The sequence below is a fragment of the Panicum virgatum genome, chromosome 9N, assembly GCF_016808335.1.
Source record: "Panicum virgatum strain AP13 chromosome 9N, P.virgatum_v5, whole genome shotgun sequence".
NCBI classification, from domain to species: Eukaryota; Viridiplantae; Streptophyta; class Magnoliopsida; order Poales; family Poaceae; genus Panicum; species Panicum virgatum.
The window spans coordinates 25,234,045-25,247,130 of NC_053153.1; the positions used below are offsets into that span (position 1 = coordinate 25,234,045).

The 13,086-nt window shown below is 40.9% G+C and overlaps 1 protein-coding gene across 3 annotated transcripts; it reads right to left on the minus strand.

Annotated features, from left to right (window-relative positions):
* Positions 1-3,283: 3,283 nt before the first annotated feature.
* Positions 3,284-12,044, minus strand: LOC120687860. 3 transcript variants are annotated; one of them, XM_039969936.1, is made up of 13 exons: positions 11,641-12,044; positions 10,708-10,879; positions 10,419-10,639; positions 9,654-9,717; positions 8,827-8,899; positions 8,493-8,570; positions 8,165-8,322; positions 7,071-7,239; positions 5,262-5,721; positions 4,766-5,140; positions 4,172-4,375; positions 3,855-3,988; positions 3,284-3,733 (listed from the first exon to the last, which is right to left on the minus strand). In XM_039969936.1, the coding sequence occupies exons 1-13, from the start codon at positions 12,013-12,015 to the stop codon at positions 3,559-3,561; spliced, it is 2,658 nt and encodes an 885-aa protein (XP_039825870.1). In that variant the 5' UTR covers positions 12,016-12,044; the 3' UTR covers positions 3,284-3,558. The 3 variants fall into 3 exon arrangements, with proteins under 3 accessions (XP_039825870.1, XP_039825871.1, XP_039825872.1); XM_039969937.1 differs by having other exon boundaries at positions 10,419-10,636; positions 11,641-12,043; XM_039969938.1 differs by lacking the exon at positions 11,641-12,044 and having other exon boundaries at positions 10,419-10,636; positions 10,743-10,879.
* Positions 12,045-13,086: the final 1,042 nt, after the last annotated feature.

The following is a 13,086-nucleotide window of genomic DNA, read 5'->3' on the forward strand; positions in this document are numbered from 1 at the left end:
TTAAGCCCAATTAACCATCCATTAAACATATAGAGAATATTCATGGGTGGTGTAATATTAAAAGAAACATGTACAATCCTCCAAATAATTCTAGCCAATTGACAATCAAAGAAAAAATGTTGAATAGTTTCATCGAAATTACAAAAACAACACTTTATACTTCCCTTCCATTGTCGACGTGCTAGATTATCTTTGGTTAGAACTACTCCTTTTTGTAAATACCAAATGAAAACTTTAATTTTTAAGGGTAGTTTCAACTTCCAGATGATATTATTGTACGGCACAGCCAAAGGTGCCACCAAAGCCCTATACATAGATCGAACTCTAAACTGGCTATTTTGTTTTAACGTCCATAAAAAGGTATCCTTTCTGATCTGTTAACTGAACATTCACAACTTTAGCTAATAGGTGAAGCCATGCTTGTAAGTTATTCCCAACTAAAGATTTTCTTAAGGCTACATTTAAAGGATTCGACCTAAGGACCGTTGACACTGTTGCACTCTTTTTCCGTACAATGTTATACAAATCTGGATAATGAAGTTTAAAAAGAGTGGTCTCCAGCCAGGCATCCTCCCAAAAATGAGTTTGAGACCCATCTCCCACCATGAATTTGCCCATTCTCAAAAAATCATTCTTGACTTTCATCAAGCTAGACCAGAAATGAGAATCACCCAGCATGTATTCTACTTGTGTGATGGTTTTGTGTCTCAAATATTTATTTCTTAAGAGCCTTTGCCAAATTCCATCCTCATTAATACTCATTTACTGAGTAAACATCTATTCTGTAGGTCAAGGTCTAAGATTCCTAACCCTCCTTGATCAGAGTACCCCCCCCCCATTTTGTTAGTCTATATTTTTTCTTATGACCATCGCTCTGCCAGAAAAATCTAGATCTATAATAATCCAGTCTTTTAAGACACCACGAGGTACCTCAAAGAAAGAAAGCATAAACATAGACAAATTACTAAGGACAGAATTAATGAGAACCAACCGCCCACCTACAGAGAGCATTTTGCCTTTCCATCCACTCAGTTTCTTTTGGAATCTTTCCTCCACTTATTTCCACTCTGAGTTTCTAAGCTTTCTATGATGCATTGGTATTCCTAAGTATCTAAAAGGAAGAGCACCCATATCACACCCGAAGATTTGAGAGTACTCCCTCCCTAGATCCCTAACTTCACCAAAGCAGAACATCTCACTTTTATGAAAATTGATCTTAAAACCAGACAACTGCTCAAAAGCACATAGCAAGAGCTTCATGTTCTTGGCCTCTTCTAGATCATTTTCCATGAAGAGAATCGTATGATCCGCATATTGCAAAATAGATAAGTCATTTAAATAACTCGAGCTTTTATCATATTTCATATAAGAGTAAAATACACTGCCACTGCCCAAGAATGTATCACTTAGGTTATTTCTGGGTCCATAAACTTCTTTTTAAATTGTTCATCGTAGGTCCACACGTATTCATGCATGCACGTAAGAGCAAGTCTTATGGTCTCCGCCGACTGCTGGCGGTAAGAGTGCCATATCACCATGTATGGTGGTGGACCCAGCAGCATTTAATGTGTGGCAATGAGAGCATCCACTGTTTCCGCCGGCTTCGAGCAAGCGTTTCGCGACGCCACTCTCTCTCTCCCACACGTAGAATCTCGCCAGCTTTGCCCACCCATAATACTTGCTCTAACGCTGACCTGGTATGCTGATTGGAAGTTCCCGAGGTTGCCAACATGGATTATGATGGGAATTGATATAATTGACCCTAGCTTTCTTCTCAACCATGCCATCTCTCTCCTATGGTCCTCCTCTTGGCCAGTGGTTGCTTGTCGATCCTGCCATTTGCCAGGGCAGCTGCTCGAGGTGCCTCCCCGCTACGATGACCAGGGCCGCATTAGAGATGTGCCTGGTGTGTGATGTTCGGTCATGCGATAGGCCCGCTAGTGGATGTCGTGGGCAGGTCAAAGGGCAGCATGGATGGCCCAACCTATTTGGATTCGCAAGATTGAGAGAAGAGGGAGATAAAAGAAACAGAAAACGTACCGTCAACGTGCCATGTCAGCATTACAGATCCATATATGGATTTCTAGTGAACAACTTAACAAGTTTTTGGACTATAAATGGAAGAAGTCTACGTATCCCCCCCAAACTATTGAGATCGGATCACTTAACCCCCACAACTATAAAACCGGATATCTAACACCCCAATCTATCTAATACCGTGCACTCAAAGCCCTTGGGTGGTTTTGCTTAGCAGTTTTGCCACGTTGGATGCTGAAGTGGCCTCCTGACGTGTGGGACCCACTTGTAAGCAACACATGGAACCTTTCTTCTTCCTCTGTTCTGCCTCCTCTGTTCTTCTCCCGTCCACCATCCGCGCGAGAGCAGGATGGGGCGATGCCGGTCGGCGCAGTCAACGGCTCCAGGGAGCCCGCTCGGGCTCCTCGACGGCACCGCATCGACATCCCCACCGGCCGCCCGTTCCCGCCGTCGTCCCCGCCTCGGCGGCGGCATGGGGACGACCAGCATCAAGGCATGGTGGAGGTAGGGAGGGGGGAGGCGGAAGGCGGGCTAACTTCAGCTTCGCAGTGGTGGGCCCGGCGCTCGCCGGCGCAGGTGTCGTTGGCGCAGCCTTCATTGGCGGCGGCATGCAAGGCAGATTGGTGCACGCGTCCTCATCGACGCCCAGCGAAGGGCGGCACAGCGAGAGGCCGCACAGTCGCCATCATATGGTCAAGCAGGAACGAGGTGAGGCGGGGTACGATGGCGAGGGAGCTTGGGATCTCGCCCATGAAGCGGTTGCCGGAGAGCACGATGATGGTGATGCGGTGCAGCTATGCAAGGGCGGCGGCGGTGAGGCTGAGGATGCGCAACTCGGCGAGTGGCGCGAGGAGCGCAGTGGTGAGGGGCCCGGTGAGGTTGAGTCCCTCAAGGGCAAGCTTGGTGGCGCGGCCGGCAGGGGCGCACCGGCAGCCGCCGAGCCAGCCGAAGCAGAAGGCTCGGCGCGGTGTCGGGGCACCAGGGGAGGTAGTCGGAGCTGTGGATGAGTCACTTATAAGTGGGTCCCACATGTCAGGAGGCCATGTCAACATCCACCGTGGTGAAACCGCTAAGCAAAACCGCCCAAGGGGTTAAATGCACAGTATTAGATAGATTGGGGTGTTAGGTATCCGGTTTTATAGTTGAGGGGGTGAAGTGCTCCAACCCCAATAGTTTGGGGGGATATATAGACTTCTTCCGACTAGAAATACACTTTTGAAGTTGATGGATCTAACTAACACAACCCTCACAAATTTAGGAACGGCAGGTGCATTTTAATCCTCATAAAAATATTGTCAAGTGGGCTGACTAACAGAAGATACCATGCCACTGCGCCATGTGTCAAACTATCGACTTCATGTTCCTTCTACTTGCCGCTACAGACATACAACATTGATAGATTGCCATACAAGATATTCTTTTTCCAGGGGAGCTCAAGGCTATGAGTGGTATTGCGCCGAGTGATTGTCATGTGTGTCAGATCAGGCGAGGGCTGGGAAAAGGTTCCCTGGTCCAAACATATTACTCGGTTGGTTGTGGGAGTGCAGAGTTTCCAGACTTTTTGGATGCGAGCACCTTGTCCAAGGTTTCGTCAGGCACCTTGATTCCGTTTGTCTCCATTTCCGCAACTACTGCGATGGCGGCATCGATTTCCTCCAGATCAAGGCACAACAGGAATACTTCATCGTAGAGTGGGCTGAATCCAGCACAAGGAAAAAAAAAAGGAAAGATACATTAACCATTCTACACCAGATCAGCATTTCTTAGCAAAAACACAAAATCATAGAGAGCATACTATGAAGAAAATATAATTTTACCTTCCGAACTTATAACCTAGACTATGTGTTGTTTGCAATATAGGTATAAAAGCGGATGGGAGTGGCGCTCTCATAGCAGCACGCAATATAATGGCACAATCGCCAATTGTCGGAGTACCACCCAGCTCTATTACCTGAAAGGCCACAAAGCAGTGATCGAAAGTTTAGACAACCAATAATTTAAGTGCGGGGCCACCTCAGAATGCTGTAATTGCTAACAAGCAATGTATTTATATAACTTGAAGGCAATTGAAGAACTGAAAGAATTTAAGTTCATCATCCAATAGTATCTGCAGTGGTTACAGGGGTAAGAATACCTTATGCATTATCTTGATAGCTAACTCAACCTCCCATTCTTGTGACCACTTGCGTGGCATCTTATTCTTAATTTCTCTTTCCCATGTCCACCCCCATGCATCTGCGGTGGTATACATGTCTGATACATCAAACATTCTCTCCTCGCGCATAACCTTAAAGGCTTCAATAGGATCTTCAGGAAACCAATCTTCATCATCATCAATCTACAGAGTCACATCCAGCAAATATGCCTCAAAATCTACTGAAAATTCAGCCCTACCAACACATCCAACTGACATAATGATAACAGAAGTCATTTCGAAGAAAAGATTCAAATGCTCCTCGATCTATAGTGATTACAGTCAACAAATTCTTAGAGTTGTAAGTTAAACTATGTGATACATACTTGCATCTCGTTCAGATCACCATTTATGTTCTACTTTTTAACATGGCATGCACCATTGAGAATTTGAGATGAGTGTGTGCTTCAAATAAATAACCAGTAAAAGAGAGCTAGCAATACTAGAAAGGTCATTCAGGATAAGCCATAAGTTTCCTATGATGGCTGATCAATATAAAGACAAATTGCACATGCCAAAGCAATAATTCGATACCTCGGGCATCCGCTTTGATTTCTTTGAAGAAACAGGCGTCTTTTCCAAATCTTTCAATAACTGGACCCCTATCATTTGAAGATGTTGATTGGGTCCTTTTGCTGGTTTATCTTTAGTCTCATCACCGTCTTGGTTTTCAGTTTGTTCAACAGCCTCTTCATCGTCTATCTCATCTTCTTCTGCTTCTTTTGTGGATTCATCGTCATCATCATCTTCATCATCATCCAATTCATCATCTAAATCTTGATCTTCTTCATTGCTATCTTCTTCACAAAGATAGTTTCGAGTTTCTCCCAGGAAACGACGTTTCCAGAACTCTGTGTTCCCGTCTTCTGGCTTGATTCTTGAGATCAATTCATATAACCCTTCATCAACCTATCAGACAAGTCAAATTACAAAAATAAAAATGGAGGTGACATTTAGTCAGTACTGTCAGTGGCACAATCACGGAGCAGCCATCTAAGAGATTTACAATAAACATTGTCATGTTGCATACCTCTTCCTCATCTTCTACAGGAGGAACCCAAAGTGGTATACCACGTGAACGATTGATTCTCCTAGCTTTTTGAACTCGTTGGTAGAGTACTTGTCTTGTTCCATCAGTAGGCAATCCTTGAGCTTCAAGCTCAGTTTTCAACTCAGATACTACCATTTTGCTTGCAGCCTTGGGCTTAGCAACATTCTTCTTTGGCCCTACAACTAACTTTTTTAATCTTTCGACAACTCTACGTACATCGTCTTCAGATACATCACCCAAAATACCAGGACCTTCATTCCTCAATGTAATTAGGAGTTTGCGATGATATAACTTCAATTCCTCAAAGCATCTCTGTTTAAAAGATGTTTCTATTGGATTTGAATAGGCAAATCCAAATTCATCTGGATCTAGAGGAGTTTTTCCTCGGCGAGGCACCCAACGTTTGCGCTCTCCTGTAAGACCTCCTTCTTCAATATATCTTCAAGTACAAAGGCAACATGAGTTAAAGAGATTTTAAGTTTGCAATAGGAAAGGAGTTAAACAACAAAACATGCAAGTATTAGATATTCACATCTCTTTAAGCAGTTGCTGCATCATGACTACATGACATATTCAATGTTGGCAGCAATAATTAATCTTCAAAATCTTCAATCAGATTGTGTTCTTATTTATTAGCACTGTGAATCTGCATTTACACGCAATAGAGCTCTCGTGCCAAGTATCAAACACATGTATTCTTGCTAATTATTCTGTACGGGGTAGCTTCAAAAGAAGTGAGGACATTAATAAGCATCATGGAGAAGGAATGATGGATTGAAGTGCTGACTACAAGGCAAACAAGAATGTGGAAACAAGAGAAAATTAACAGACTCTACAAATAGATTTTTTATTATGCAACTGAAGAAAATTGAGCATGGAAACATCAAGGATAGGTCTAAGACAAAGCTGATCAACGGACTAGCAGAGGTATGGACATCAAGGTAGCAACTGGGTGGCACAACTGTAGCTCTGATCATTGACATTTGATGTACTTTATGCAATTATGCCTAGTCCAACTGAGCAGCTGACTGAACAAAACACAGGAACCAAGGGAGTAGACAGGGGTTGAATGAAGGTGAAAAAAAAGCAGCTGACTTTGGCGGTTGTGTGCAGAATAATGAATTTAGAGAGTCCAACGAGGCAGCACAATAATAGCAGCGGTAAGTAATCCTACAGCTGTACGGTGCCATGTTTGTGACGCAAGGAAGCTAGCTCAGTTAAGCATGTACAGTGGTGTTGCCTCTTCAGTTGTCTCTTAAATCTCCACATAAATTTAGAGAGTACAGTAATGACAATATCTCCAATTGGTTCTCTGGAGGCATCTCTATGTAAATCCAACAATATTGGAACTCGTTAGTTGCATATATATCTGTTAGCTGCATTGGATTGCATTATTTATTTGATTACATACTCCTTTAATCTTGTTAGGACAGTAACCTCATCTATACAAAGAGAGGAGTTGTAGCACTCAGATTTCAGAAGGCAAGCTAAATATGAATCATGTTTCAAATATATTAGCTCCCTTTTCTTTTAGCCAGGTCCCTCCTACCTACTGTGTGCTCTTTTTCTCATGTGCATTCTCCATTATACTACCACATAAGGAAAATAATGCTTCGCACATGAGTATAATATACTACAGGGTGAGGGAAGCAAATTTTGCACTATGTTCACCATATGTACCCCATCATTCAGGAAATTTAAAAAAAAAGATAAGATGCCAATGCCATGCAAGCAACTAAAACAGACTTGTGTAGAACAGTAACAACCCAAAATTTCACAAAGTCATACCTGGCCACATAATCAATTTCGAAACCAAGATCAGCTTCTTCTTGTAATGGTTCTATCCAGGAGCTTACCAATGTGCGATATTTCCTGTTTAAGATCATTGCTCTGGGTGCGATACTTTGGTTATCATCAGCCATTGCTTCCAATGCGTCAAGCAACTCAACAGGTCTTCCTGGTTATAAAAATAAGTTACCTGCTCAGGAAAGTACTAAAAGTTCACGATAATGAAAAGCTACTAAAAGTATAAAAGACGGATATTTGATGTGGTGAGCAAAAAAAATGTGGAAGGATGAACTGTCATCATGTTAAAGTATAACTACATAATCTTCATTACTCAACAGTGTATTTTATTTTTCTGATGTTATTGTTTCCCTAGCATGAAGACCGAACCAAAATGAAGTCTGGTGCTAAGCAATCATGAAGATCATAGAGAAGAGTTTGGTCTAACAAGTGACAATATTAGAATTTTAATAGTAGTATGATAAGTAGAATGCAATGCTCTACAATACATTACATAAGATACAACTGTTCATAAAACCAGAGCAATAGAAGAATCTAAAATAACAATTTCATCTATTCAAGACATCTAGACCTATTAGTTGAATACATGCACCTCCAGATACAACTGGTAAAGAAATGAAGAATCGTCACAAACATAAACATGTGAATGCTTGTCAGGCACCAAATTTCTTGGTGCAGATTTTATTTTGCATTTCATGCTTTCTCGTACCAAATGGTGATAATTATTCAGAAGGGAGATTATATAAAAAAGAAAGATATTTCATATGGGGTCCACTTTGTACTGTTCTAAAAAGGAGGCTATTCTACTAAAAATACTAGTCAACAGAAACCTGGTTTATAATTATTTTCTCTATAAAATGGATCCTTTGACTCCTCCAGATAACAATTCCAGACGTTGAAGAAAGTAAGGAACATCATGAAATCTTTCTTTGTGGCAAATCAATAGAGCAAAACCAGGTCTCTGTGTCAGGTGCAACATTCCAAAAGGACAGATCATAACTCATGAACAAATAACTTGACAGAAACAGGAACCTTGCCACTCCTCTTAACTGATGTGTAGAAGGTTTATAGCTCACCATCGAGGCACAACGATCGAATATAGAGAGAAAGTGGATCACCACAGTTTCCTTCATTGTAAAGAACTTTTGTTCCTCCGGGAATTCTCCGTAAGGCACGAAAATGCCTGATTGATTCATTAACCATACAGTACTTTGTAAAGCATTCCACTAATAATCTGAAAACAATAACTGATCGTCAATTCATTGCTTTCCTCAAAGAGAAAACATGGATAGAATGTGACTGTGACTATTGGTATTCAGGAAACATGTGTACACAGTATAATTGCATCCACCAAAGAGGCTCAAATAGTGACCACTAGTATATGCTAGAAGGTATTGCCCTTACGCGTAAGTTCTTGCATTAGGCTGAATACATTTGTGGTCCTCCACCATCATCCCTAGTAATTCTGCCACATCTGCTGCCCTGAAGACCAAACACATCATAAAAGATAACAGAGGAAAGACAACAAGAAGTACCATTACAGATGTGAGCTTTGCCTGTACGCATCATGGGACTACAATTTACATTAACTCATTGGACCCTACAGATCAGATTTGATTCTAAGAAGAAACAAATAAATGATTGTGTTGATTGGATGGCTAGGTTTACAGTAATAACAGGATGAAGAAAACAAATAGTGAATAACTATACACAATTATATATGGAAGTAAATATATACCTATCATAAGACGTTGCTCTAGTAAATGCTTGTATAACCCAGTTATATGACTCGGTATCAGGTTTCATATAATCTGGAATCAGAAGGAAAAATTAGCATCCACAATGTAGAGTTCCAAGAAGCAACAACACATAGGTCAGCAGATACTTCTCTTTCTAGTAAGAAAAGCATGAAGAGGTTCATGATCCTGTTTTATAAACATGTTTGTGGACTTGTGGTCACATTTTAGTTTTAGAGCTCCTCACACATCAAATATAATGATATGCCCTTAGAAACAACATAGAACTATAATGTCAAACAAAAACGTTTCAAAATCTAAAAAGGGCAAGCAGTTTTTCCAATGGAAGCTAATTTTACAACAAGGTCAAACACTCTAAAGAAACATCAGGTGGATTTGTTTCTGTGCCGCATGATATGAGGTGCTTCCATCCAATAGCCTCATGACAATACAGTTTCCAAAACAACAGCTAGTTTTACATGTACAAATAATAAACATGTAAAAACAACCAGCCTATACACAGTAAGAAAACATAGCTAATATTGAACATGTCTTCTGAAGCCAAAACAAACTATCTATTGCTATCCACTGAAACTATGAGTACCACACCGGCATGCACTCAATTAAGTGTCTGCACATGCAAAACCGTGACAAAACCAAATTGGCACAGAAAAGACAATATGTAGCATACTTCAAGCCTTAGACATGTGTAACACACTAACACAAAATCATCATCTCGTTAAAAAACTAAGACATGTTGATAAAAATATAAAATGGATGACAAAAACAATAAACCATAGAACAAAACTGGTTTAAACGATCATCATACCTTCACCTCCATATTCCATGTTTTCAAATGTTGCAAAAGCAACTTCAGGAATTCCACAAGTAGCCTGCACACAGTGAACTTTCATTGTATTACTGCATTATATTTATGAAATATAACCTTAATGCTCATGCAGAAAAACATGTTCCTAATGATCTGTGGCTCACCCTATCTTGCCAAAAGTGTTTCTTTTCTGAAGCTTGCCTAACATATACATTCAATCTTCAATGGTTTCTTAACCAGTTGATATCAGCAGGACTAAATCACTAGAGGTATCACTACTATTTGCAGTGTTAGTGTTGCCTTTAGGCTTGATCAAATACAGTGTCTCACTTTGTCAAAGATCTCATTAATAGGCAATATACTGTGTATAAGAAAAGCCATTAAATATAAGTGAAGTAAAAGTGCTTGCAGTGGCACCATCATACACTGTATAGCAGTCAATACAAAACCTCGAGGTCTAGAGAACTAGCTAGGTAAGAGTAACCACTAACCACCACCTTTGCTGTTACAATTTAATTAGAGGAGCGAAAGCATCTTGTATAATCTTCAAAGTTGTGCTTTGCACAAACAAGTTATAGTCTTTTCACAATATAATTGAAATAGGATCTATATCTTCATTTTGAGTGAACTATTGACATAAAACAAAATTAAGACAGACAGCCAGAGGATTCCTCTAGGTTAAGTGATCAACCAAACAAACAAAAGTAGAAAAGAATATCAAACTGCAGTTATCTGTGAATGTGCAAATCAAAATTCAAGTCTCACCTGCACACTGAGAAGGCAATTAAAATGGAATGTGGTTGCCATTCTTCCAGAAGCCTCCATTTGATACGCGACTGTCAGAGCATTGGAGTGATCTCCAGCTTTGCAATCTTCTTCAATCAGAAGATCGTAAATTTCATCAGTTCCTCGTAAACCACCTTTTGCCCCTTTGAGAAATACTGTATTGGCATCCTCCAGATAATGATTCTTGACTAGTTCCTCTGCTTCAGATCATGAAAGCTACTATAATCTTCCCAATAACCAAATATGAAACATAAGTCAATTTCCATACCTACAAGAATTAGCCAAGCCTTGCGAATATCATACTTATATCTCTCCATAGCAGCAAGAATCTCCATGCCCCTTGTAGAAAGACCCTTCTTGGCAAAAATACGGACCAGGGCCACAAAAGTTTCATGCAGAGGTCGTACTCCAGAACTTAGTTCCCTTCTAAGAGATTGCATCTGCATTAAGAAATGGTATGCCACAAAGAAAGATTTGCCACAAAGAAAAATTTCATGAGTTATGATCTTTCCTATCATTGAAATAAACTTAGAGCTAAAGATCAACTAATTTATAGGGCTTTATTTTAATCTGAAGCCACCAAAGAGAATCTAAACACAAAATCTTACTACATCGACAACAATCAGATCATGTTGCAAAAAGAAATGATAAAAAAGTAGAATTAGGTCTTCATGCCCATTACTCTGCCTCACTAATTGCTATAATTACATGGCACGCAGCCTTATAGGCAGATGAGTGCATCGAACAAGTAACTACATGCTATTTCGAACAAGTTGTTATTATATCACATAAGCTGAAAGGCATAGTGAACCCTTGCATGTATATACCTCCAATCCATTATGCATCAGGGTCACAACCACACAACAAATTACGGGATTGCTGGATAACAATTGAATCTACAGCTCTGTAAGGCTGCAGAAGACAGGGCTAAGGCCCGAGTACATTGCAGCCCTGCAACGCACAAGCCCAATGCAAAATTGTTACACCAAAGCACCTCCGTTCTGTTTCACAGTTCTACATTTGCACTAACAAAATCAAGAGCTCGTAGGGTGACAACTCTGGTAAAATAACACCGACCAACAATCCACAGGCAGCTCGGCGCTCGAAAGGGGCACGCGCATTTCATCAAACACCACACGAGGCCTTCCCTACCTGTGCGGTAGGCCAGTACGTAAGCAAGTTAAGTGGGGAGACCACTTACGGCTCCTTCGGCGTCGCCGGCGAGGACGTGCGCGGCGACGAGGCCGTGGAAGGAGCGCGGGCCAGGGGAGAGCCCCGCGGCCACCATGTCATAGATGGTATCGGCCACGCCAGCGGCGTCGGCGGCCCGCGCGCGCTCCGCAAGCTGCTCCAGGAAGGCCAGGCGCAGGCCCTTCTCCACCGCCCCAGCGGCCGCAGAGCGGTCCCCGCCGGCGCCCCCGCCCTCGGGGGCACGACGCCTCCGCGTGCGGCGCTTCTCGGCGAGCGCAGATGGCCGCACGGGGCAAGCGGAGGAGCGGTGGAAGCGCGCGGCGGTGGTGAGGGGAAAGGCGGAGGACGCGGGCGCCGGGGTGGAGGTGGAGGGGGTGGTGGCCATCGTGGCCGGGGTTTAGCGGAGTGGCGGAGTGAGGGTTTTGGATAAGGATAGGTGGATTTTTTCAAGTTTCGGAGGGAGAGGGCAGAAACAGCAGACATCTCATTATTGGTGGATCCATCAATGTTGATTATTTGACTTTACACGAATGCACGATTAAATGCTACTAAATTTATTTTGGAAGGTTTTTCAATATCTCATTATTAAAAACAATAATAATTTCGTCCCAAAATATAAGCATTTGTTGACTTCTGACCATTCGTTTTATTCAAAAAATTTGAGAAAAAAATAAAAACAATTTACATATACTTCAAATATATACGATGATAAAACATGTCATAACAAAATAAATAATATTTATACAATTTTTTTGAATAAGATGAATGATCAAACATGATTAGCAGAAGTCAACAAATACTTATATTTTGGTACGGAGGTAGTATATTTCTACTCCATAGATATTGCTACTGCTAAAATCTTGTGTTTGCGGTAAGAGGAATTAACTAGCGACCACTTGATCAGCATACAAAGATAACTAGGTGATACCCGCCCTTAAATAAAATTTTAAGGTGAAATTTAAAAGTAGAAATACTAAGGTGATTGCATGGCAAATTCACAAAATTGTTGGAAGACATAAATAGATGGTCCTATCCTAGTGGATAGTGATGTGGCGCCTCATATAATGGGTTTATATATGATGTGGATATATAGGTTGCATGTTGAGAGAAATAGATGATATGAATTTGACTTGCATGTTATTCTTTTATCGGATTTGGTAAAAATCGATAAGCTAATAGAAGAAACACCAATAGAATATTTGATCACATTATAGAAGAATAGGTGATGAAAAAAAATAGCATATGTATACAACTTTATGTTAATATATTAAAGATTAAAAGTACTGTACATTGTAAAGATGACATGGATATTTTTTTCTTTTGGATCAGGTAAAAATCGATACGCTAATAGAAAAAAACACCAATAAAATATTTGATCACATTATAGAAGAACAGTTGATGAAAAAATAACATATGTATATGATTTGTATTAATAGATTAAAGATTAAAAGTACTG